Source organism: Vipera ursinii (assembly GCF_947247035.1).
Source record: "Vipera ursinii genome assembly, chromosome: 9".
Classification (NCBI taxonomy): domain Eukaryota; kingdom Metazoa; phylum Chordata; class Lepidosauria; order Squamata; family Viperidae; genus Vipera; species Vipera ursinii.
The window spans coordinates 4,627,136-4,653,265 of NC_139523.1; the positions used below are offsets into that span (position 1 = coordinate 4,627,136).

Below are 26,130 nucleotides of genomic sequence, written 5' to 3' on the forward strand. Positions count from 1 at the left end.
CAGCCCCCCCCCCAACTGTGCCCTAAGGTTCTTGGAGGAGTGTCTATTTTCAGAAGTGGCGGTGAGGGAACTAGTAGTTGTCACCAACATATTGTTCCATGCAACCTGGGTGGTGCTGTGTGACTCATCCAGAGCTCAGGTTGAGACAAGCCTCGTCTGCAAGTGCCAGACTTTGGGGGTATTGTAACAAAGTTCACCAAGAGATGACACAGCTGGAGATGGTTGAAACCAGTTTTCATGAAGTTCTCGCTGAACCCTCTTAGTCCTTCTTGATTAGCATCCTGGTCAAACTGCAGAAAATCAGGAGACTGGTCCAACCTTTGCAGAGTTGTGACCAGAGTCCTGATCTTTGGCTACCATAGCCCAATGGGACTATCTTCGTTCAGTGGCTTCAAACCACAATGTGTTTCTTCTTTGGCTCCAGCTGAGCAATGTGGTCTCTCCCCCCCCCCACCTCCTCTTCCTTCCTTCCCCCAGGCCTGCTGCTTTTTTCAAAGGGCAGGTGGTGGTTCACCTTTTTGCTTCGATGTGCTTTCTTCTAACCTGGAGAGACCACCTTTCTTGCTCCTTCAGAAAACATCTACAGTATTGGTCTCCCCGATACCCCAAATTCAGAGGTCCTCCCTGCAGAACAGAGAACATTCTCCAATTAAGGTCATCTTGGCTCAAGACCACATGTACTGCTGTACTTTCTAACATGTCCAGCCCTTGCTTCAGGAGAGGCTGGTCCTTAAGATGGGTGTGGCTGCGGTGGATACAATTATGCATCATGTGCTTAATGCGGCTATTGAATTAACAAATTTTCTGACTTTACACAGTTGATTCACCAGCTCTGTCTCATTTGCAAAGCCACAAGAAAATGAATTGAGATTAGAAGTAACTGCCTATTGTGACTGGGCATCACTAACACAATGTTCAGGGTTGCAAAACAGCCAGGATGAATCCAAGGTCCAAACACTAGCACCTGTTTCATAATACAGTATGTCAGCACGATCCTAAAAGTGTCACCATCACTGGGGCTAGGCTAGGCAAAGTGCTCAAAAAGTCTCAGGCTAGACTGTGTTGGTCCTCAGCCTGCACATTGCCCCTTTACACCCTAAGAACCAAAGACCATCAGAAAGTCATTGTATTCTACTGCAATGTTCCAGACAATGTATTTCCTAAGTCTACGTCTACATCTACTTCTACATCTAGTCTAACAGGGAGAAGGACTAGGTGTGATATTATAGTAATCTTACAATATTTGAGAGGTTGTCACAAAGAAGAGGGGGGGCAACCAACTCTCCAAAACACCTGAGAGCAGGACTAGAAGTATCAGATGGAAACATATGGATGAGATATCCAATGTAGATATCCAATTAATCAGTGGAATGGCTTGCCTCCAGAAGTTCTGAGTGCTCCATCACTGGAGGTTTTTAAGAAGAGATGGGACAGCGGTTTGTCCAGAATAGTATGGGGTCTCTTGTTTGGGCAGGGGGTTAGACTAGAAGACCTCCAAGGCCCCTTCCACCGTGTGACCTTGCTATTGGATTTATTTTTGATACACAAGGCATCCATCACTTTTATTTCATTTATCTATCTACTGCTTTTGATTTATATGAATCACTACTGGAAGTTAGCTAAAATAGAAGTTTACTAGCATTGTTTATTGACTGGCCCCGATTCTACTGATTTTCTCGAAAGCCCATAAAATAGTTTTGCCAATAGGCTTCAGGATCCCATGGAAGGGTAGATACATTGTATGTAAGCTCTTGAGGGCACTCTGTGTTAGTTACGTTTAGTTATGTTTTTCTAAAAAAAAATTAAAACATTTTTTTGTCGGTGACAATATAAATTTAATTAAACAAACTAACAAATAAATATTAGCAGACTACAAGACCCAGGCTAAGTCCAACATTTACAAGATGTACTTTAATAAAAACTCTCTGGCAATTTACTCCTTGTAGGAACCTATTCTGAAAAGTGGACCCAGTTTTTATATATGTCAACAGAGAGACTGCAGCAATTGTGATTTCAAAGTACTCCACAGCCCTGATCTGAACACAAATACGAGCTTGGATCAATTGTTAAACAAACCCTGATCTATATTTAGTAGTGTTAGTCAACCTTGGGAACTTTTAAGATGTGTGGACTTCAACTTCCAGAATTCCCCAGCCAGCCATGGTTGGAATTCTGGGAGTTGAAGTCCACATATCTTAAATTTACCAAGGTTGAGAAACACTGCCTTAAAAAAAAAAGCTAAACCTGATTCTTTATGTGAATAGCTCTGATTCCTAACAGGGCCATTTTTTGAGAGAAAAAATCCCCAGGATGCAACAGTGTGACTGAGCCAACCAATTGGCGGAGACCCCCCCCATTTTAGCTCTCTCTGCCTTCCTGCAGCCTCCCCTCCTGGGTTTAAGGAGCCTCTCCCTTGCGTGGGCCACTCCCCGAGACCCCATTAAAGGAGGGACAGATGGAGAAAGAGGAACTCCATCTGGGACCACAGAGCAGGAAAGCCACAGCAGATGGGGAGGCAAGAAGCTGAGGCAGATAAAAGGCAGAGCACTCTGGTTGCTGAGATTGATGCCACTTCCAGAAACCACAATAAAGAAGTAGGAATAACTCCCCCAAACCAGGAAGAGGCTAAGAATCAAGCCAACTTTGATTTTTCTCTACTGTTCCTTTCTCCTGTGCTGTTCACTGCCAATCACTCACCTATTTGCAGCCTACTAGGAGTGCTTTTGAGCTACAGAGAAACTATTTGTTTGCTTATTCAATGTTTATCCCACTTGTATTACTTCATACATAACTCAAGGCAGGGAACATGCATAATATTCCTTCTTCCTCCTATTTTGCCCACAACAACAACCCTGTAAGGTGGGTTAGACTGAGAAAGAATGACTAGCCCAAACTCACCCAGCCAGTTTTCATGCCTAAGGTGGGACTAGATCTCACTGTCTCCTGGTGATTGGCCCAAAATCACTCAGCTGGCTTTCATGCCTAAGGCAGAACTCCCCATCTCCTGGTGCTTGGCCCAAGGTCATCCAGCTGGCTTTTATGCTGAAGGTGGGACAAGAACTCCTGGTTTCTAGGCCAGCTCCTTAACCTCTGCACCAAAGTGGTTCTCTTCCATCTAGAAAAATGTAAATAAATCTCTGGATATTTCACATCTTTCCCCAACAACACATAGTGTCTGCCTTTGGTCTTCAGAAAAAAATATGAATAAGGTGGAGATGTTGTGGTGGAGACAGAAGAGAGAGAGAGAGAAGGCGAGAGAGGGAGGGAGGGAGAGAGAGAGAGGGAGGGAGGGAGGAGGGAGAGAGAGAGAGAGGGAGGGAGGGAGGGAGAGAGAGAGGGAGGGAGGGAGGGAGGGAGAGAAAGAGAGGGAGGGAGAGAGAGAGGGAGGGAGGGAGGGAAAGAGAGGGAGGGAGGGAGGGAGGGAGAGAGAGGGAGGAAGGGAGGGAGAGAGAGAGGGAGGGAGGGAGGGGGAGAGAGAGAGAGAGGGAGGGAGGGAGAGAGGGAGGGAGGGAGGGAGAGAGGGGGGGAGGGAGGGAGGGAGAGAGAGAGAGGCAGAGAGAGAGAGAGAGGGAGGGAGGGAGGGAGAGAGAGAGAGAGGGAGAGAGGGAGGGTGGGAGAGAGAGAGGGAGAGGGAGAGAGAGAGACAGAGAGAGGAGAGACAGAGAGAGGAGAGAGAGAGAGAGAGAGAGAGAGGGAGAGAGAGAGAGAGAGAGAGAGAGAGAAAGAGAGAAGGGTGTTGGTCCACGCACAAGCAGGTCGATACATCCTAGTTAGAACTGCCAGCCAGTTACAATACTTTTCATTGTTTAATCATTAGGGTTCCAATGTATTGAACAATTCATGCGTCTTAGCTGGTCTCTGAAAGGTTGAGCCCAAGGGCATCTGCAGGTGGCTCAAAAAAGCAACCATCTTAGCATGATCAAAGCCCCACCTTATTGATCTGTTTGACTGATTTTACAATCCTGGTGTATATAAACAATGAAGAAATAACCGAAAAACTCAAGAAGATTACTCCTCCATTTACAACCACAATGGGGAATTCCATTGTAACTCGTGATCATAAGTAAAGTTGGACCTGGATTTTACAACAACTTTTATGGTGATCATTAAGTGAGTCATGAGATAGTTAAGTCAGTTCACCTTCTCCAATGGGCATTTTTTAAAAACCAATTACCAGTTTAAAAAGATCACAAATCACAATCACGTGGCCACAGGACATTGCAATCAGCGGTAAATATCAGCGGGTTGCCAAGTTCTGAATTATGATCAAGGGGAGGATACGATGGTTATACGTGCAAGTACAGGTCATTAATCAGTTTTCCCAAGTCATCCTAACTTTGAACCATCGTTAAATCAACGGTTATAAATTGAGGACTGCCTGTAGTGTACATTCAAATATTCCTATACTGAGCAATTCCCAAAGCCTATATAACAGTATATTCCTATTCAGGAGTAATTCTTCTCAAATTTGCCCCTGAACGGCCTGCTGAAATAACCAGTTTTGATTGCCTTCCTAAATCCTAATAGCCTAAGGCAGGGGTGTCAAACTCAATTTCATTGAGGGCCGCATTAGCATTGTGGTTGCCCTCAGGGGGCTGGGTGGGTGTGGCCAGGGTGGGCGTGGCCTATTGGGTGGGCGTGGCTAGAGTGCGTATGGCCTACTGGGTGGGCGTGGCTAGAGTGTATGGCCTACTGGGTGGGCGTGGCTAGAGTGCGTATGGCCTACTGGGTGGGCGTGGCTAGAGTGCGTATGGCCTACTGGGTGAGCATGGCCAACTCTACATCGTTCGCATCAAAGGTGCCTATGGGGGCCTGGGCAGGAGTGGGACAGATCTGAGGGTCTCTGGCAGAAGGAGGGTCTCTGGGCCAGGGCCAAGGCAGTGGGGGCCGTTCCCTCACTGTTTCCAGGATGGCTTCGCGGGCTGCATGAAACCACTTCGCGGGCCGGATCTGGCCCCTGGGCCTTGTGTTTGACATGTCTGGCTTAAGGAGTTTAATAAACTCTCTGGAGTTTAATAAAACACTAATTTCTAAGAATATAAACAATTCACTTGTTAATCACTGTTAAACGATGCAAATGGAAAGATTAGCTGAAGAGAAAGGTCTTGATCCCCTTCCAAAATCAGAAAGAATAAAGAAAGAAGTCATCTCCTAGCAAACAGGGACAATCTAAGATAGCGGTCCCCGATCATTCTGGCTTGGCAGACTGGCGAGGGAAAGGAGAGAAGGCGGTAGGAGTGCGCGCCCACCGCTTGCGCAAATTGAGCTTCTTGCATAAGTGCGTGCACCCATCACTCGCGCAAGAAGAGCTACATGCTCTCTTGCCCGCTGCTTGCATGGCCCGGTTCCGAACAGGCCGCAGCCTGGGCAAAGCCTGAGGAGTTGGGGACCCCTGATCTAAGACCCATTTGGGGAGAAAAAGGCACCCACCTCATTATTCTGGAGCAGTGAAAATGATTTGGGGGCTGGCAGCCTCGACATAGTATCCAATTTCTTTCATTTTTAATCCGGATTTCTGTCTCTCAATGTGTTTGAATGCCAGTGTTTGCATACAGATAGATGTTAACTTAATTTAAAAAGATTCAACAGGAAATGTTTTCCTGATCATGAATCTTCTGGAAGAGTCACAGTTCTACCATCTCTTTTCCCTGGCCAGTTTTTCCATCTGAAAATCCCATCTGAGAATCCGATGTGGTCAATTTCATCTCTCTACAAGCGGTTTCATAATGGTGATCAAAAACTCTGATCAAATTCTGTTGTTTGTTCCCCCTGCCCCAATTCTCTAACCAACAGGAAATTGATCACAAGTTTGTATTTCTGTATGTGCATGCATGTGTATGATTCTCTTATTTTGTATAACCTCGTATCCAGAAAAATGCTACCTAGATGTCATTATAAATATTACTGTGGCCCTTTATAAGAACAACTTTAAAAAAAACTAAAAAAGGAAAGAATCCATTATCAATGTGGATGTAAAATTATTGGATGATTTCTTGTTGCCTGGAGAAATGCTAGCTGATGCTAGCCCAGTTGCTCCACTAATATGATACGTAATTTATTTAACGGAAAATGCACAGGCTCTTGGGCTAAATCCAGTGGTGGGATTCAGCCAGTTCACACCACTTCAGCAGAACCGGTAGCTAATTTTTTGTTGCCCAGGCCCAGAATGGACTTCCAGAAGTGGCATCCACACAGAGAACTGGTTGTTCACATATTTGAATCCCGCCACTGGCTAAATCACTATAATTCCTTTGCTGGCTGGGGAATTCTGGGAGTTGAAATCTACATATCTGAGAGGTGCCACGGTTAAGAAACCCTGGTCTAAACAGAGTCTGGGGACCCCCTGTTCCAAAAGGGGTGGGAAAGCAGGCCAAACTTGATGAATTGTGCAGCTAGGATGAGCTCACCGCTCTTCACTGCCATGGCAGTCTTTTCACATCTTGCCTTGGAAGACAAAAACAATTCAGGAAATCTTTTTCCTCATTAGGGGTCTTTAGGGAACCCCAGCCCTTACTGTTATGAGAGAATACAGAATAACAGAGTTGGAAGGGAACCTGGAGGTTTTCTAGTCCAACCCCCTGTTCAAGTAGGAGGCCCTACTCCAGTCTGGATGACGAACATTAGCATTAAGATGCCTCTCCTTGTTCTTCCCGATACATCTGAGCAGTCAGGATAAATCGTGGCTTGTGAGTGATATATGGCCAATCAGAAGAGCAGAATAACAATGTTGGAAGGGCCCTTGGAGGTCTTCTAGTCCATCCCCCTGCTCAAGCAGGAGACCCTGTACCGTTTCAGACAAATGGCTATCCAGTCTCTTCTCAAAAACTTCCAGTGTTGGAGCACCCACAACCTCTGAAGGCAAGCAGTTCCACGGGTTAATTTTTCTCACTGTCAGGAAATTTCTCCTTAGTTCTAGGTTGCTTCTCTCTTTGGTTGGTTTCCATCCATTGTTTTTTGCCTTGCTAGTTGAGGGGATGTCCTGGTCCAAGCTGGTATATTTGAGTTTCCACTCTGCTTTCAAGTAGGCACAGGGAGAAGGACCCCACAGAATCCATCTCTTCCAAAACTTTTCCCTGAAAATGCCCAGTCGGGGCACCCTTTGGCATATGCCTGTTTTTAAACTGGCCAGGAAAGAGTCAAAATGGGGTGTTGCTTGACATTTCTTCTGGAAGGATGGCTGCAACTTGTCAACCTTCCTGGTTGCTAGCAACCTCCCCCCTCTTCACACACACACACACCCCCGCTGGGAGCCCCGATTACAAGGGACCTTGCAGGGGGAGCAGAACGGCAATGCCTCGGCCAGCCTGGATACAGGACTGGTCCAGCCCCAGATCCACCTTCATCCAGGTAACCACCTGGCAGAATATTCAATGGCAAGCTTGTTCTGGCCAATGACCTATCAGCTAGCAGCATGACATCACCCAAAGAAGCCCTTATTGGCTGAAAGGATCTACGAGGCAGGAGCCGGTAACCCAGCAACTGCCAGGAGCCGATTTGCATTCGAGTGGCTGGCTGGGTTGGACATGATGGAGTGAAAGGAGCCTAAATTTCATTTGCCAAAGTCCTACTTGCGTCTGAAGCCCACCCACCCACCCACCCATCCTCTTCCCTCTTGCCCCTGAATCAGCCAGAAGAGGCTTCCTCCAGCTTTGGCTGCCCCTTCCCTCCTTTTTTAGACATGGCAGTGCATCCAGGGTTAGATGGAGAAGGGAGACTTGTACCCCAGCCAGGAGCAGAGTGGAAAGGCTTTATAATTTACGAAAGAGGCTGCAATGCATTCAGTCCTGTTGGCGCAACACAACTGACCTGGTCCTCTCTGTCCTGAGAAAATGGATGCCCTCCTTAGCTCTGCTAAGAGCAGACACAGTGGTGGGCTGGATGTTTTTCAGGACACACACACACACACACACACAAACACACACACACACACACACACACACATCATTGGAAGGGAGGCACTGAAGCTCCCTGTTTAACTCCTCCCTCTGCATAAGATCAAAATCAGCATCCCCGTGGACCCAGCCTGGAGGTCCAGCCTCCTCCATCCCATTTCCTCCTTCCCCAGTATGACAACAAGGGTATGGTGAGGTTCTTGGAGAGCCTCCAATTTTGGAGACCTCTCTAGGTTTTGCCCCTGCCTCAGAAAGCAGGAGAGGGCAACAGCATAGAGCAGGGCTGGGTGGGGGAGGGGATTAGCTGGAAGATTTCCCTCTGGGTTATTTGTGAGGGTTTGAAGACATCCAGAAGATATACTAACTCTCCAGTTCAGTCCAGCCCAGAAAGCGGGCACCAAGCAGATGGAGGCACCCAACTCATCCAGGTGGAAGATTCAAAGGTGCTCTTTTGCCTGGTGGATATAAGCTATAGGGACCAGTGTTGCCTCTGGCTCTGCCAGCCCAGCCTCCCCCTACTCACATGAGTTTGTGCCTGTACTGTCCCGAACTGGGCCAGTGGACGGATTCCACATCCGAGACCCCGGTGCTTCCTGGGAGGATCAGCCACTGCTTTCTGGAAGTGTGCCCTGCGCTGCCTGCTAGATGACGCCTCTGGGGGCTGATCCAGTAGTCCTGCAGGCCCTGGCGACTGGAGTAGGTGGCTGGATGGAGGCTGACCAGCCTTTTCCAGGGCATCTCCTCTATCACCCGGCGGGGAGGCGGAGCACGTGGCTTCCTGCAAAACAGAAGGAGAGCTCATGAGAGGTGGATTCATAGGGCGTGAAAAGAACCTAAGTATCATCGCATAAAGTTTATGGGACACAACGTCCAGGAAGCATGTCAATAGACACCTGGCAGATTCACCTGGGCAGAATGGTGGGCTGTCTTTTGGACGATACAAATCCACTTGTTTCCTGCTTAGGTTACAGAGTCCTGGGTTCCCCACCCAGAAAGGCACAGCTGAGCCGCTAGGAAGCTGGCTTGCTAATATCAGATGGTAATCCGCCAGCTTCCCTGGGGAGGGGGCGGCAAGTCAAGATGGTGCTTGTGATTGCAAGCAAGGCAGCAGCCCGTTTGCAAGGGGAGTCAGGCTGCAGGTTGCAGCAGCAATAGCACAGCCCTTAGACTTACGTGCCCCCCCCCCACTGCTTTATAGCACTCTCCGGTCCCTTTGCAATGTCAGCATATTGCTAGTACAGGCAGCCCTTGACTTACAAGCCCAACTGAGACCACGTTGTTAAGCAAGGTGGTTGTTAAGTGAGTCATGCCCAATTTTGTGCCATGGCAAATCACTGCAGTTGTTGAATGAGCCATGCGGTCATTAAGGGAACCCAGCTTCCATTTGCTTGTCGGAAGCTGGCTGGGAAAGTTGCAAAAGGTGATTGCGTGACCACAGGTCACTGCAAAGGTATATGCATGCTGGTGTCCAAGCACCCATATTTTGATCCCATCCGTTGTAAGTGTGAGGACGAGTTGTCAGTCACTTTTTTCAGTGCTGCTGTAGCTTTAAACGTAAAGGGACGGTTATAAATAAAGGACTACTTGTACAGCCCGGGGAGGGAGGGGCCAACAAAAAAAGCTTATCTTTGTGGGAGGGCGACTCCATTGATACAGAATAAGTCATGCCAATGTCATGCATGTTGCAGGCAAGTCTTCCCGGATTTCCCAGCATCTGATGGATCTTGGAAAACCCAGCGGGATGCCTCTGGCTGGGAGCGTGCTGTCACTCTGGAAGTTGAAAATACATCCCAGGGTGGCTACTTCGATTGTCCAAGAAAAATATAAGGCGGTGCGGTGCTCATAAAGTCACCAGGACTTTAGCAGTCTGTGTGTGTGTGTGTGTGTGTGTGTGTGTGTGTGTGTGTGTGTGTGTGTGTGTGTGAAGAGAGTTGAACACTGTGTCCTTCGGGCAAACTTTGCCCTTTTCATATATTTTCACCTTGGAAGGGGGAGTAAATGGCAGTCGATATTCAGCCATTGTGTTCAGAGAAGTTGTGAGGCTGCACAGCAAAATGGCTCAAGTGCAAAACAGCCCTGGCTTAGTAGGCAAAGGCAAGCAGGTGGAAAAGGCAGTAATGAGCTGGCACCCTGGCAGAGGGCATGAAGCCAGGGGAGGTACAGGGGAGGGTAAAGTAGGTGTAAAGCTGACTTTGGGGATGGTGTAAGAGAGCCTTAAGGGGAATTGGAGAAGCAGTTCCAGCCCAGGTAGAGATAGAGGCAAGCTGAGAAAGAAACTCAAAATAACCCTGCCTTGATTTGGGGGCAGAAAGAAACTTGGATTCTGTTAATACACCACTGTTTTCCAACCTCGCTGATTTTGAAAAAGGTAAACTTCAACTCCCAGAATGCTCCAGCCAGCACATCCGCCTATTCTGGCTGGGGTTTGAAGCCCATCCCTGCTGGCTGGCGAGCCCTGAAGATGAAGTCCACTCAAAGTTGCAAAATTTGGGAAACACCACCCTACAGCAATCAAGGCACATTCCTGGAATGTCTTTTTTGTGAACTGGCCTACCCCAAAGGGTTGTCAGCAGCCTAGATTTGCCAGACGTGACGCACAGTTGTTGTTAATCTGACCAAGACTGGCAAAGAGCCAATGGTGCATCCTTGCAGAGACCTGGACGATCTCCTGTCCTGCGTGTCTCGCTAACTTTGCGTTCAGCAGGGCCCCTCCAAACGAGATGATTTTCCGCATCCCTGGCTGAGCCTGAAATTCAGAATTCCTCTCTACTGGTTTAACTTGATGTGCAAATGCCTAGCCCAGTTAAATCAATAAGAAATGTAATCATACCAGAAGGAGTCAGAGAACCTTAAAGAGCATATTGTGCGTATTTTTCAAATTTGGAGCCCAGAAATTGTTTTAATGCACAGACACTGTGGGGCGCTGGGGTGGATAGCGTCAAGTGGCAAGCAGGATATTTCTGTCCTACTCAAGGCCTGGTGTTTTTTTCAGCAAACAAAAAAATTAAAATAAAATAAAATAAAATAAAATAAAATAATAAAATAAAATAAAATAATAAAATAAAATAAAATAAAATAATAAAATAATAAAATAATAAAATAAAATAAAATAATAAAATAAAATAATAAAATAAAATAAAATAAAATAAAATAAAATAAAATAAATAAAATAATAAAATAAAATAAAATAATAATAAAATAAAATAATAAAATAAAATAAAATAATTTTTATTGCAGTGGCCCAAGAACATTATACATGCAAAGTGAGTTTAAACTAAATCTGAAATGAGAGACAGTGTTGGGTAGTGGTTAATGGCCCAGGCTAGAAATCCAGGATCCTGAGTTCTAGTCTCACCTTGGGCATTAAGCCAGCTGGGCATTAAGCCACTTTCTCTCAAACCTAGGAAGGAGGCAATGGCAATGACAGAGACTTGTCTAGCCAGTCGCCAGGAGTAAAAAAAAACTGACTTAAAGGCATATTGCAAAAACTGCCACAGGGAAGGTACACTAGGAGTAGCAGCGCTAAGTATGAACTAGGTAAAACTATGCAGAACCAAAAAAAGTGCGAAACAGCTAAGGACATAAACCCCTCTGACCCCTAAAAGAGCTGAAATGATCCCTAAATCTAGACAAGGGGGCAACTAACAAGCATGCAGAGCTATCTGATTCCAAAACAGAGATTAACATGTAACGATTACAGATTAGAATTAAAAAGTGGCTGATAGGAGCAGCTGTTTCAGCAGACAACGGACAACCGGCTTCATCCAGGCTGAGCAGAAGCCTGGCTGGGGATCTTGCAGCTGCCCCCTCTCCCGTTACAGGCGTGGACCCCACGGCCGGAGGCTCTCAGCTGTCACAGGGAGGCCCCAAAGGCACCAGGATGGGGCTGCTGGGATCCCAGCCGGAGAGCGGCAGACACCCGTCTTTTGAGTTGCCAGAACCACAATTCTGATGAAAAAGCCAGAAAAAAGGGCCGGGGCAGGACCAGGTGGCAAAGTTTCTTGGCCAAGTTCAACTCCAGTGGTTTGTTTGTTTGTTTGTTTGAGTGGCAAGTGGCTACAGAAGTTATTTATAACTTTAACTTAACTTAAAATTGGGGGGGATGTTATTTATTAACTTCCTTCCTGCAGAGAAAGTACTAAAAGCAGAACACAAACAAACAACAAAAAAGAATCCTAAATAAATAAATAAAAAGCGCAAAGGCTGAAAGCCACTCTGACCACTAAACCAATTAAAATTACCCCAAATAGCAAGAGGTGCCTTGCTTCCTGGACACAGAATGGGGGAAAGCGGAACTAGTATAAGATAATTTTAGACTATGATTCAAGGTTTATTTCTCCCACCCCCTTTTAGAAAGTCATGTGTATAACTTCAGCTGAAAAGACGCAAATACAGGTAGTCCTCATCTTACAACTCATTGTTTAGTGACCATTCAAATTTACAATGGCACTAAAAAAAGTGACTTATGACCAGTTCTCATACTTACGACAACTGCAGCATCCCCATGGCCACGTGATCAAAACTAGCAACTCGCAAGTATTGGTGACAGTCGCAGTGTCCCAGGATCATGCGATCATTATTTGTGACCTTCCTAGCTGGCTTCCGACAAGCAAAATCATTGGGAGAAGCCAGATTGGTTTAACAACCATGTGACTCACTTAACAACGGCAGCGATTCTCTTTACCACTCGGGCAAAAAGATCCTAAAATCGGATGTGGCTTCCTTAACAGTGACCTTACTTAGCAATGGAAATTCTGCTTCCAATTGTCACAAGTCGAGGACTAGCTGTAATCATGAAAGAAAGCTCTTTTCTAGAAAGGACAAGAAGATTGTGTCTTTTTAAGAATTAGTAAATGAGCGGCTGAGCACGTCTCCTCTGGTAACGCTTTTCAAGCTGGGAGGAAAAGGCGCCGTAAATGAGCTGTATCAGTTTTGGTGAGTAACAGCAGCCGGCTGCTGCCGGCTGCTTACAGGCTAAATGCTGGGCGCCCTCACTCTTGACATGCCCACCCACAATTTTAGGGCTGCCATATGGAAGCAGCCACTAGGAGGTAGCAAAGAGACTCAGAAAATGGACTCTTTTATGCTATCTAGTGGTTGTCCAGTTGTTGGTTTGTTTGGAGTTTTTTTTTTTTGAGGGGGGGGATTGCTTTAGTTTTTTTCCAATAGCCCTAACTATGAGTTTGTATGTATTTTTAGTTTCTCTTTTCTCCATTTTTAATGCTGATTTTTTTCTGTTTTTAAAAGTATGTTTTTATGTACCTATACCAGTGATGGCGAACCTTTTAGAGATCGAGTGCCCAAACTGCAACCCAAAACCCAATTATTTATGGCCGGGTGCCAGGTGGGCGTGGCCCACTGAGTGGGTGTGGCTGAGGTGGTCATGGCAGATTGGGTGGGTGTGGCCGAGGTGGGCGTGGTCACCTCCATGCTGCTTGTGGAGAGGGACGCCTGTGGGGGGTGGGCAGGGATGGAGGAGGTCCAGGGGGTCTCTGGCAGGTGGGGCGGTAGGCAGGAGGCTCGTCTTGCAGGGTGAGGCGAGGCAGGGCAGGGGTACCATTGCCATGGGGCAGGGCAAGGGCCAGGGCAACTGCTGCCTGACACCATCAGCCCCCGCACACAGAAGCCAGTGAGCACGCGGGGGCCGACGGTGTCCATCAGCAGCCACAGCCGGCTGCCTCCTCTGGGGTTCCGCAGCCCACTGCCAGCAGTTCAAAGAAGCCGCCTCTGAGCTGGATGGCCGGCCAACAGCTGAGGAGGTGATGTAGTGGGTCGTGCCCAGGAAAAGGACAGCATGAGAGGCCAAGAGAAATGGGATGGGAGGGAGGGAAACCAGCCGTGCCGGGATGCATCCGGCCACATGGGGCCTCGGAGAGTTAGCGGGCTGCTTGAAGAGGGATAGCTGCCATCTCCGGGGCATGGCAAGCATGCCCACAGAGAGGGCTCTGAGTGCCGCCTATGGCGCGCGTGCCATAGGTTCGCTACCACTGACCTATACTTTTCAATAACTATTGTACACCACTGAGTCATTTCTCATGAGATAAGTTGCTATATAATTTGATAACTAAGTAAATGGTTAAAGTAATTGTTATGTACATAAGCTGAGGTAATTCACGGACAGCTCCGTAACAGCTGAGTTTGGCAGCTCGGCTGGCAGCAACAGCGGGGGAGCGTGTGATTGGTCGGCTGCGTACGGCGGGAGAATTCCTCTGTTAGGATTGGGCGTTGGGCCGGCAGCCGGAGTATATAAGGAGCTCTGGCACTCACTGTCTTTGTCCAGTCCCAGCTGAATAAAGCCTGTTCTTGGATATCCGCGTCAGCTGTTCCTTCGGTCCGAGCGCCAGACATTACAGTAATAGTTCCAACGGACAGGAATGTCCACGATACCAACTACTAGCTGATATGTAACACCACAGCTTAAATCATGGGGAAAAGGACTGATGGGTTTAAGGCAGTGCTTCCCAATCTCAGCAATATTATAATGTGTGAACTTCAAGCTCCCACAATTCCCCCAGCCAGCATGCTGGATAGGGAAATTCGGTGAGTTGAAGTCCACACTTAGAAACCATAGAATAGTAAGGCTGGAAGGGAGATCTTTTAATCCAAGCCCTGCCCAAGGCAGGAGACCTTATTGCATCCTAGACAAAAAATGGCTTTTCATTTTTTTCTTGAAGACCTCCAGCAATGGAGCACTCACAACTCTGAGAAGAAAGCTCTTCCACCAATTAATTGTTCTTACTATCAGGAAATTTCTCCTTGGTTCCAGATTTGATTTCTCTTTAACATCTTAAAGTTGAGAAAAATTTAAAAAAATTAAAGAAACACTGGTTTAAAGTTGACTTGCGACCACAATTGAGCACATTTTTTCTATTGTTAAGCAAAGCAGTCGTTTAGTAAATTTTGCCTCGTTTTATTTATTTATTAATTTAATTTCTATACCGCCCTTCTCCCGAAGGACTGTGACTTTTGCCACAGTTGTTTAGCGAAGCATTGCAGTTCTTAAGTGTGTCATGTGGTCCTTAAGTCAATATGGCTTTCCCCATTGATTTTGCTTGTTGGATGTTGGCTGGGCAGGTCGCAAATGGTGATCACATGAGCCCAAGACAGTGCGACTGTCATCGATCCATTCCATTTGCCAGAAACACCCATATTTTGATCTTGTGACCTTGGGGACGTTGCAATGGTCTTAAGTGTGAAAACTGGTCAGGTCACTTTTTTCAGTGCTGTTGGAACTTCAAATGGTCACTAAACAAATGACTGTAAGTAGAGGGCTACCACTACACTACCACCCAGCAGTTCACAGAGGCAATCAGTTACTTTGAATGGCCTCATTTGTGCATGGAACAAGTCTTCTTCTCTAGCCTTGCTATGTTGAGTATCTAAGGAGCTACAGCCGAATTCATTCAAGGAATCCTGACTCTACCAGAATCTACTGTTCGCCCATCATTTGGTGCCGAGGTGCTTCAGAGGAACTTATCTCATCATTGAGATAAGCTCCTTATCAACACATATTTTCAAGGTCCAAGGAAAGACTAAAAGAACCTCTTGAAAGGGAAGATGAAATTATCCAAAGGACCCATTTCAGCTTCATTGAGCTCATAGTGAGATGGCAAGAGCTGGAAGGTTTTCTGAGAGCAAATCACTAGGCCTTTTGAGTGGCAGACAAAAGCCAGCAGAGATCAGATAAAAGCACTGGCACATGCATTCAACTATCTGTCTTCCTCATCATTTGGCTCCAGGGTCTAGGTCCTCTTGTTCTCCCTGAACCTTGTGAAAGACAGTCCTACCAAGAGAACTTCCAACACTCCAATCTAGAGGTGGTCATGGCAATGGGAGAAATACCTGACTGGCTTTTCCAAGGAAGAGCAACCCACAGTTAGCAGTCCAGTTTCCCCTGGGCAAAAATGCCCGTTGCCTGCATTTGCCCGTTTGCATCTGGGCATGCAATTGTGTATAGGAGACATCACTACAGTTTGGATCTACATCTCCCAGGAAACTTGTCCCCATCCAAATCTATTTATTTTTCCTGTTGAACAAGGGTTTGGCACTCTTCTCTTGAATTTCTTTGATGACTCCGTGGAAAGGTCTGCAGTTTTAGGTGAGGTTTTCAGAAGTGGGTTGTCTTTACCTTCTCCTTCCTAATGACTGAGAAAGAGGAACTACCTCAAAGACCCCCAGATGGCTTCAGGTCTAAGGCACGACTAGAGCTCACCATCTCCCATTTCTAACTTGTTGTCTTCAACCATTACCTCAAGCTGCCTCCCTGTCTTGAAGTTAGTTGCAGTTTATAGCAATCTGGTGGTTCAGATGGCTTACTTCAAAGTGCCAGCTAAAATGATCGCCAGACAAACAGATCCTTGCCAGCCTATTGGACATGCATGATTTTTTTGGAAATTTGACAATTGCATCTCCCATCCACCCTCTGCCCAAGGAAAATACGAGGAAGGAACCTACCTAGCCAGAATATAGTTCACCACAAAGAGGGCTGTTTCGGGAAACATCATTCTTCTGGTTCCTTGCAATGCGGTAGAGTTTCCTGTCAGTTAGTCGGTGAGCCCGTCGGCTGCAAGTCTGGACTTTGGCCCTATCTTTAAAAGATGTGGACACGGCATCAGGAATAGCCACGGCCCCTGAGGGCTCCATTTGTGGACTCTGAAAACTATATTCCCTCTGGGATGCCTGACCTGGCGTAGAGGAGAAAGAAATTGATCCCAGCAGCAGCTGTGCTTCTCTGGATGGTGGGATTGAGAAATGTGTGTTGTGGCTTGTTTGTACATACACACAGAAAGAGAGGGGGGGAAGGGAGGGAGGGAGGGAGGGAGGGAGGGAGGGAGAGAGAGAGAGTCTTCAAAGGATTCGGTCTACATGCCTTGTGCTATGGCTGGGATATCACTGCAGATGTAGGGCCGCCTAGAATATTTGGATGTATTGATAAACAGGCATGCAGAGCTTAAAAAGAAGCTCGTTTACAGATAGACAAATTCCATACTCCTATAGACAAAGAAAGCCAGATGTCACCACTCCTATATTACACTATGACCCCTACACCACACTGGAGAGTCCAGGCTAAATGGAGTTGTGTTATTGGTATTTCAGCATGTGGTGAGGTCTCCTCCTCCTCCTCCTCCTCCTCCTCCAGCTCATTGTTAAAAAAGCGTCATCCACTGACTATGTAATCAAACCCCATCCCTTTCCCCATAAGCTGCATTGCACATGAAAGAAACGAGAGAGATGAGGCTTTAATTGCATGGTCAATGGATGCCATTTTGACTGTTTTTACCTACACGCATTCTGAGAGAAAGAATAAGAAAGGTTTGTTAAGAGGACAAACATTAGGCAGACTTTTGATTTCACACCGCAAACCCTGATTTAAGAGACAGAAATCTTTTGCCTTTGAAGCCCTGCTTCAAGGCCAGTTAATTCAGGCAAAGGAAGTAGCGCTGGCTTAATGAGCGATTTGCCATTTCCTTGTGCTGGAGGAGCAGAAATAAATGAATAAATACAAGCTGCATGATGTGCTTGGCATGGGGCCTTACATAAACAGTCCCCCCCCCCAATATATTTGCTGCCTTCTTTGTACAGCACTCCCTGCTTTGGAGCAGGGGGAGACTCTTGAGATATGTTCATTTAAATCCTTAATTTGCCAGTCGGTCTCTGATCAATTCCTATCAAATGGCTTGGCTGCAGAGAATGGATTTGGGACTGCCTTGTGGAAGCGCAGCAGTTCTAGGACCAGTCTTCAACATCTCTGGGGCCTGGAGAGAAGACAGTCCTGTTGAGCCACGCTGTCTTGCCCCAGGGCTGGTCCCCAAATTCATCCCCATCCCTGCCCAGGGATTGGAAGCCTGAGAGAGATGAAGGATTAGCAGTAATTGTCTGCTGTTTCAAAATCCTAATCCAGTGTTTCTCAACCTTGGCTACTTTAAGACCGATGTCCATGCTGGCTGGAGAATTCTGGGAATTAAAATCCATCCATCTTAAAAATGATCTGACCTCTAATTCATTGCTGCAAATTGCCCTTTCCCATTCAGCTTGTTGTGTAGTGAGTTCCTAGGAGGCAGTAAGCGAGACCAGAGTTTGCAAACAGGAACATTATATTATTGAGGCAAACAGGAACAGAACTGAATCAGAGGCTTCTGCGCAGCTACTTATACAGCTGGCCACTAGGCGGCAGCCAATAGGTTTAAAGGAACTCATTCCCGCCCCAAATCATCCAATGATCATCTTGGAGACAGCAAGTCTGGCAAGTTGTTACACAGACACACCAGTTGAGCAACCTTAAGCAGCATTCAAACAGACACATGAAACAGTTCAAGTAAAATGCCAATACATTACACAACTATTAATCCCAGGGAGCATAATAAGCCCAGTAAATTGTTTGAGGCCACACATGCTTCACTGAGACTTTCCCCAGGAGCCGTGGTGGGATTTAAATATGTGAACAACCGGTTCTCTGTATATACCGCTTCCGGAAGTCCATTTGGTCCTGGGCAACAAAAAATTAGCTACCGGTTCTGCTGGAGTGGTGCGAAGCAGTTGAATCTCACCACGGCCCAGGACCGTCTTCCTGGGAGAAGTGTAGCAAGGTGCCTCTGTTCTTTCGCTACCCCAAGAAAACAAGATGGTTTTGCATCACATCTTGGGGCACCTTCCCATATGCCCCCCCCCATTTTGATTAGAGAATGCTTAAGCAACTCTTGCTTAAGGTCTGTTCCATCTTTAAAAAGGAGGGCAGGTTTCAATCATGTTGCAGTCACCATCTTGACTTTTTTGACCCCAGGTGTGGACACTGCAGCCTGCAGTCAACTTTTACGTACAAAATGCTTAAGCTCCTTGGTACAATGTCATTGCTAATTAATTGAGGAATTTATACATCACTTTTGGTCACCAAGGGCCTTAAGGTAACATATGGCAAACTGTATAAAATGATAAAATGTATTAGTGGGAAAGAAGGGAGGAAAGAGGTAAGGCTGGTTCTGCAATTAGAAATGTAAATGAGAATGTTAATACTATTTGGATGGTTAAAAATAGCAAGTCCAGCTTCACACATTCAGCCATTAATGATCATAATTTATTTTACTTTTGTATATTATGTGTTGCATATAGTGTTTTAATTGCCCTGTACACCGCCCCGAGTCCTTCGGGAGAGGGGCGGTATATAAATCCAAATAATAAATAATAAATAAATAAATAATAAGGCTCTTATTAAAGGTGTTTTGAAACTTTTTCAAGACAAAATAATCCGTCACAAGTTGATGTGCAATTTTCAAATAAACCTGGACTTTATCATGACATACAGGTAGGTCATGATTAGTGCAAGTTTGGATAATGCAATATTTGATTTAGCACAAATTGCAAATTGATATCAGGTTGCATTTAATACTACCCCAAAATCAGTTAGTGCAACATTGGATATGCAGTTCTAGTTTTGGTTTTATATATTGCTGATTTTTAGACGTGTAACATAGGGAAATGGAAGATTCCTTTGGAGGAAAACAGAACAAGGGTTTATAGGCTCTTAATTACATTAGAGCAAATATTTGATACAACTGAATGATGAGTGTGGTCATAGCAACTCTAAAATAGGAGATGATGTTAAAATGCCTGAATCTGCAGTAGATTTTTTGTTCTGTTTTTATTTTGCTTTCTATTATTGCTGTGTGACTTAACCATAAATGTAAATTATAAGTACATGTAGTCCTCAACTTATGACCGTAATTGATCCTGGAATGACTGAGATAAGTCATGCTAGTCATTAAGTGAGGCATCATGTGATCATGCCCAATATTATAAACTTTTGTCTGTCAGTCATTAAGTGACTCACCATGGTCGTTAAGATCATACTGTGGTCATTAAACAAATCTTTTGATTGTAAAAGGAGTCTTTTGCTGGAAACCAGAAGTTTCGGGCAAACACTGCTTTCTGGCAAAAATGGTCATAAATTGCAATGAAGTGACTAAAGAATGCTGCAAACGGCCCTAAATGTGGGTCAGTTGCTCAGTGTCCAAAATGTAATCAAGTTAATTGTGGGGGGGGCAGCTGCCAGAAGTTTGAAGCTGGGTTATATAAGTACCCTGGGGAGGTCCAGGGCTCATAACTTTGAAAGAGTTTCTAAATGACTGACCATAATTCGAGGACTATCGGTGTATTCTTTTTATCCTCTATTGTAATATTTCATCAGTATACTTAGAAACATTTAGGTTTAGAAATTTTCTTTGCCTGCTTCCACCAAGCTGGAGCCAGTGGGCTAATGCCTCCTTAAGTAACACCAGCTGCCTGCAATTAGTGCAGGTTCGCATCCCACCAGGCTCAAGGTTGACTCAGCCTTCCATCCTTCCCAGGTAGGTAAAATGAGGACCCAGATTGTTGGGGGCAATTAAGCTGACTTTGTAAAAATGCCACTTGGGGGGCCCCCCGAAAGCCCTAATAAGCAGGCATATACATAGAATGAGGGCTACTGCTAAGCTTGTAAGCCGCCCTGAGTCTTCAGAGAAGGGCGGGATATAAATGGAATAAAAATAAAAATAAAAATAAATTACCATTTTTTCCATAGAAATATCACTTCCAATAGCACAATTTCAAATAGTGCAACCCTGTCATAGGATTCATTAACTGTACTAATCGGGACCTTCCTCTATAACATTATTGGTGATGAAAAAGGCATCCCCTTTTTGAATAAAATCTTCATTAAACTGTTTTTGCTCGCTGTTCTTTTTGTTTTAGCAGCCAAATAATCACGGGGAGGTGCACATTTCCTGGAACAGTTCATTCCCAGTTATGGATGGTAAGTTTTGTTATCCATAATCATTCAGCAGTGGACTAGGAGGCTTGGGCTGGTGGATCCAGAATATTCACAGACAGGGTGGATTTGATTTAAATCAAGTCAGTTTAAATCACGATTTAAATCACGATTTGAATCACTAGTAAAAAGGCTTGATTTAAAACAGCTCGATTTAAATCATAATTTTTAAAGAGCAACTGCCATCTCTGTCCCACAATGGCTCCTCTTCTGACCCACTGTCGACTCACCGACAGTCCCACTCACTTTAATGCAGACATGTCAAACTCGTAACGTCATGTGACGTCGCACGACATATCAGAGCTTTTTCTCCATTGCCAGCAATGGGGTGGGCGCGGTTTTGTTGTGACGCATCGGGCCCGTGGGCCGGCAGTTTGACACCCCTGCTTTAATGGGACGGCTAGTGATGCGGCAGCGGCACAACATGGCAAGGGATGTGGTGGGCAGCAGGTGAGTGGATGCCCGCCAACAGGCGCTGCCATGATGGATCTGAAATGACAGGTGCTCTTTAAAGGTAAGTGTTGTGACTCAGGGCCAGCCTGTGGGTCCGACAGCCGGGTCCGATGTATCGGAGGACTCAGATGTGGGGGAGGAGGGAAACGAACCGGCTGATGATGATTTGGAGACTTTGCAGAGTCCTCAGCCGGGAACCTCTTCTCAGCTGTGTGAGCCCGAGAGTGCGGAGGATGATGACCCACAGCTGGCCCTGTTCAAGGACGCCCGACGCAGGAGGCAGACGAGCAGGGACAAACAAAGAAAGGCTATGGGACTCCTCGGGAGGAGGCACAGGGAGACCACGCCCTGAGCTCTCTATAAAAGAAGTGTTTGGGGAGGGGCTGGTTGCTGAAAGCAACTTTTCCGTTTGAGAAGTCAAGCTCTTGTATTCTTGTAACAGTGTAATTAAAACTTGGCAGAAGCCTTTTGGTCTTGGACGCTTTCCAGACTCTTCTTTTGATTAGGGGTGCGAGAAGAGGGCTGGTTCAGAACAGTAAGGACTCATTCTTGCTGGTAGTTAGAATCTTTAATATTATTATTTGCAAACAAAATGAAGGTTTCCTATTTAGAATAATAAGCTGTCTGGTTAGTAAAACAGCTATATCAGAACCGATTTTGGGTTAAGAGGTTAATCACACATAGTTGGAGAAGTACTCAAATTCTTTTATTTAATTTAAACACTTAAGAGACTGGTACAGATGCATTTCTCTTCGAACAATCATACAGTCTGTAGTGTACATAGATTTGCAAAACAATGAGATAAAGGAATATTCCTGAACTTTGTTTTATGATTTATCTCATGGTTACCGTGAAATTGTGTGAATGCATCAATGCAGTGCATGTTATCTCAGCTTGCAGAGCTTGGATTCATTGAATGAGTTTACCAAAAATGTAAATATTGCAGAATATACAGCCTCCTGCTACATAACTAAGCTCCATTTCATACCGAATAAACTAAAGTATTAATGTATCTTCAATAGAAAACTATATTTAGATAGATTTTTACTCTGAAAGCATTAAAATACATTTGATAAAATAAAAAAATCCGATTTAAATAAAAAAAATCCAATTTAAATAAAAAAGCTGCTTTTTTATTTTTTATTTTAAAAAAATCATCGATTATTATCTACCACAAAGGCCATGGATATCCAGCTTTTAGAAATTCTGCATCAAATAGAGTTTGTGAGCCACTTCCTCTCAACCTCAAGGTCAAGGCAGGCTAGGAGAGAATATATTTTGCATCCATTTTTAAAAGAAACCTGAGCCTCCAATTGGCTGAGATGGTGTGATGCTCACATGGTAGCATCACTGGATGGCATGGGACCAACATTTTTACACTTCTTGGTTTCCAGGCTTGGAACAGTTACTAAAAATAGGTACATTATGTCTCATTATTTTTTTAAGGCAATAACTGTGGTGGCTAAACATCTTGGAAAGTGAGATAGAACAGGGGTCTCCAACCTTGGCAACTTTAAGACTTGTGGACATCAACTCCCAGAATTCTGAGAGTTGAAGTCCACAAGTCTTAAAATTGCCAAGGCTGAGGACCCCTGGGATAGAAGGCCTTAGGACAGTGATGGCAAACCTTTTAGAGACCAAGTACCCAAACTGCAACCCAAAACCCAAAGTACCAACACGGCAATTTAATCTGAATACTGAGGGTTTAGTTTAGAAAAAACAACTCATACATTAACATCTTTTGTCTTAAAAGAAAAACACAATAATTCAATGATACAAACAACTTTTTACTGAAAGGTAAAAGTTTGCATTTGGCATGCTTTTGAACAATGAATGTGATTTTTTGCTGTTGTATGCATGCTGATAATTTGTCTAACCTTGGCTTATACTTTGTAAGTTTGAGAGCAATACATGTAACACTCAGGTCATCTGTTAGTCTGTTTCTGGTGTCAGATTTGATAAAACACAAAGCTGAAAACAGCGCGCTCACTCCAGAGGCTTGTTTTGGCTAGGAAGGGGCTTGAGAAATGGCTTTTTCCTCCCAAAACTTTGCCAAAGAATGAGGTGCGTGTGCCCACAGAGAGGGCTCCTAGTGCCCCCTCTGGCACATGTGCCATAGGTTCGCCACCACTACCTTAGGATGCACCTCCAGGGTTCCATAACTCCTCTGAATTCAGACTAAACACTTTGCACCTTTACAGACAAAACTATGTGGTTTTCCTGGGAGCAGCGTGGAAGTGGGTGACTTCCGTGGCATTCTTCTAGCCACCACCTCTCCCATCCAAAGACTAACCAAAGCCAACTCTGCTTAGCTGTTCTGGTATTTGCTAAGACTGGCTAGATGCTGCCACCTCCATTATCCCTCCCTTTTATGAGTATTAACTAAGGAAAGTTCTTGCGGATTTTATTCTGCTAGTCTAGCCGACTAGGGAAATGGTGCTCATCTCCGTTTCAAGGGCCATTGTAGCCAGCATTGTCTGAAGATGTTTCTGTGGTCATGTGGCCAGCATGACATCATGGAGCGCTGTTTCTTCCCCACTGAAATAGTACCTCTTTATCTACTTGCGTTCTCAGGCTTTCAAATTGCTAGGTGGGCAGCAGCAAGGCAAAGGTGGGAGCTCACCATGTCACCTGACGCTCAGATCTCAGACTCAGGCTGTCTTCTTTCCAGTATGAATTAATGAATAAATGAGTATTACTTAAACTGGTAAATTGTTTTAGTCAACCATATGTTAGTTACTTAGATGTAATTCAATCACATTCTCTCTTTCCAGGGCACATTTGTGATTCAACGTTTGTGTGTGTGTGTGTGTGTGTGTGTGTGAGAGAGAGAGAGAGAGAGAGAGAGAGAGAGAGGGAGATCTGAATTCAACATGACAGTTTGTCAGCTTGTAGTTCCCCCAGGATGTTTTCTAATGGGCAATTCTGAGCAGTACCAACTCAAAATAATTGGGTCTTCTCTGCTGTAGCTTACCCTGTGCAATCCCTCTGGGTCATTTGTTGAATTTCATTGGGGGTTCAGATATCTTTGTCTTCTATTCGTCCTCCTCTTGTGTTTTCTTACTGCTTTTTCTGTCTTTTTTTGGCTTCTGCCTCTGACACACAACAGTCCATCTTAGTTCCCTGCTGCCCATGCCCATCAGTGAACAAGGCAACGTTCCGGTTCTCCTTGCCACTTCAGCAAAAGTCATATTCTGGAAATAAGGCACTGGAAAGCTGATGCAGTATACTTAGCTTCTGACAAGCCTTGCCCAACGTGGGGATCTCTGGGTTCCTGACATCCTGGAGAGAAAAAGAAAGTGAAATGGGGGAATTCCACCAAGGAGCCTTCAGAGCATTGCAAGAACTAGAATTGGAGTGGTTTTCAGTAAAACAGCTGGAGGGAAAGCCCGACCACAGGAAATGGGACTAGCCCAGCAGCAGAAGAGGGGAAAACACCACGTAGCAATGTCTTAAAAAAGCAGGAATAGTTCCTCATTTATGCCAAGAGAAGCCCTGACAGTGCACAACTGCCTCCAGGCACACACGAGCAGCAGCGAAGTTCAAAAGCTTCCTTGTGGGGAAGACGTCTCAGCAAAAGTGCCCTTGGGTAGGTCCAGAAGGCTCCTTCTAAATGGTCAATTCCTGTCCATCCAGATATGAAGACACTGCTTCCAGATGACAACTTAAAAAAGGTAAAGGTAAAGGTTCCCCCGCACATGTGTGCTAGTCGTTTCCCACTCTAGGGGCCGGTGCTCATCTCCGTTTCAAAGCCGAAGAGCCAGCGCTTGTCCGAGGATGTCTCCGTGGTCATGTGGCCGGCATGACTAGATGCCAAAGGCGCACGGAACGCTGTTACCATCCCACCGTAGTGGTCCCTATTTTTCTACTTGCGTTTTTACGTGCTTTCGAACTGCTAGGTTGGCAACTTACTTTGACAACTTACTTTGTAGAAATGGAACACCCAACCACAGACTTTGGAACTTTGGAAGCAAGGAAGAATTAAAACCAGCCCCAGAAGGAGGTTTGCCCATCTGGGAAGACTTTGCTTCATTTTGGAGCTCATGTGGAAGGGGGCTAAAGAAAGGAAGCGGATTGACACCATAGTAGCCATCAACACTGTAATTTCTCCCATCTCGTTCTGACACCCGATGTGTTTTCTTCTGTTTCTTGGTCTTAAGCGGTCACTTTTCATATTTATCCTGAACAAGTTGATTATTTCCTTAACAACTTTCCCCAGTTTATTTATTTATTTATTTATTTATTTATTTATTTATTTATTTATTTATTTATTTATTTATTTATTTTAATCCCATTTATATCCCGCCTTTCTCGTTTCCCCATCACTGAGGTTCAGAACTTCAAAGAGATTCCTGGTGGGTCACATCCTGAAAAACTGGTTAGCTTTCTTCTACTTTACAGGTGACTGTCAACATCTGACTGAACACCTAGCAACCATTCAAAGTTACGACGGACCCATTCTGGGGCTACTTACAACCTGGATTCGAAGGTCCAACCTCGCCCCCTCCCCCACAGTCATGTGACCTTACTTCAGGGGTTCGGCAACACATCTGCATTTATGGTTGCTTGCAGCGTCCAATGGGTAGGACAATTTTGTTGAAAACCGGCATTTACTACAAAACCTTGCCCATGATGAATGGTGGATTTGCTTAATGACTACCGTGTTGACTTACTGAATGGCTCAATAAAGGTCATAACATTGGGATGGGTATGTTTATAGTCGTAATTCGAGGACCATCTGTAGTTTAACAGAACTTGCCTATGAGCAATTTGTGATATGTTTCACCATCAGTCGCTGGCCTTGTCTTTATTGTTGTAACTGAGCTTTTCCACCGGCTTGCACCAAAAAAACAGTCAACCTGATTTCTGTGTATAGATAGTCCTTGCCTTACAAGAGTTCATTTAGTGACCATTTGAGGTTACAATGGCACTGGAAAAAGTGACTTATTATGACCATTTTGCACACTTATGACATTGCAGCATCCC

At 45.2% G+C, this 26,130-nt stretch overlaps 1 protein-coding gene across 2 annotated transcripts in view; it reads right to left on the minus strand.

Moving 5' to 3' along the window:
• The window catches only part of LOC310644685 (uncharacterized protein), a 41,501-nt gene extending 25,007 nt beyond the window's left edge, over window positions 1–16,494 (minus strand). The window contains exons 1-2 of one of the 2 annotated variants that reach the window (XM_083369946.1): window positions 16,347–16,494; window positions 8,416–8,670 (exon numbers count right to left, since the gene is read on the minus strand). In XM_083369946.1, coding sequence (XP_083226072.1) covers window positions 8,416–8,670; window positions 16,347–16,396 — 305 coding nt within the window. In that variant the 5' untranslated portion in view covers window positions 16,397–16,494. The remainder of the gene's footprint in view (window positions 1–8,415; window positions 8,671–16,346) is intronic. The other variant, XM_083369947.1, reaches the window with a different exon arrangement.
• Window positions 16,495–26,130: the final 9,636 nt, after the last annotated feature.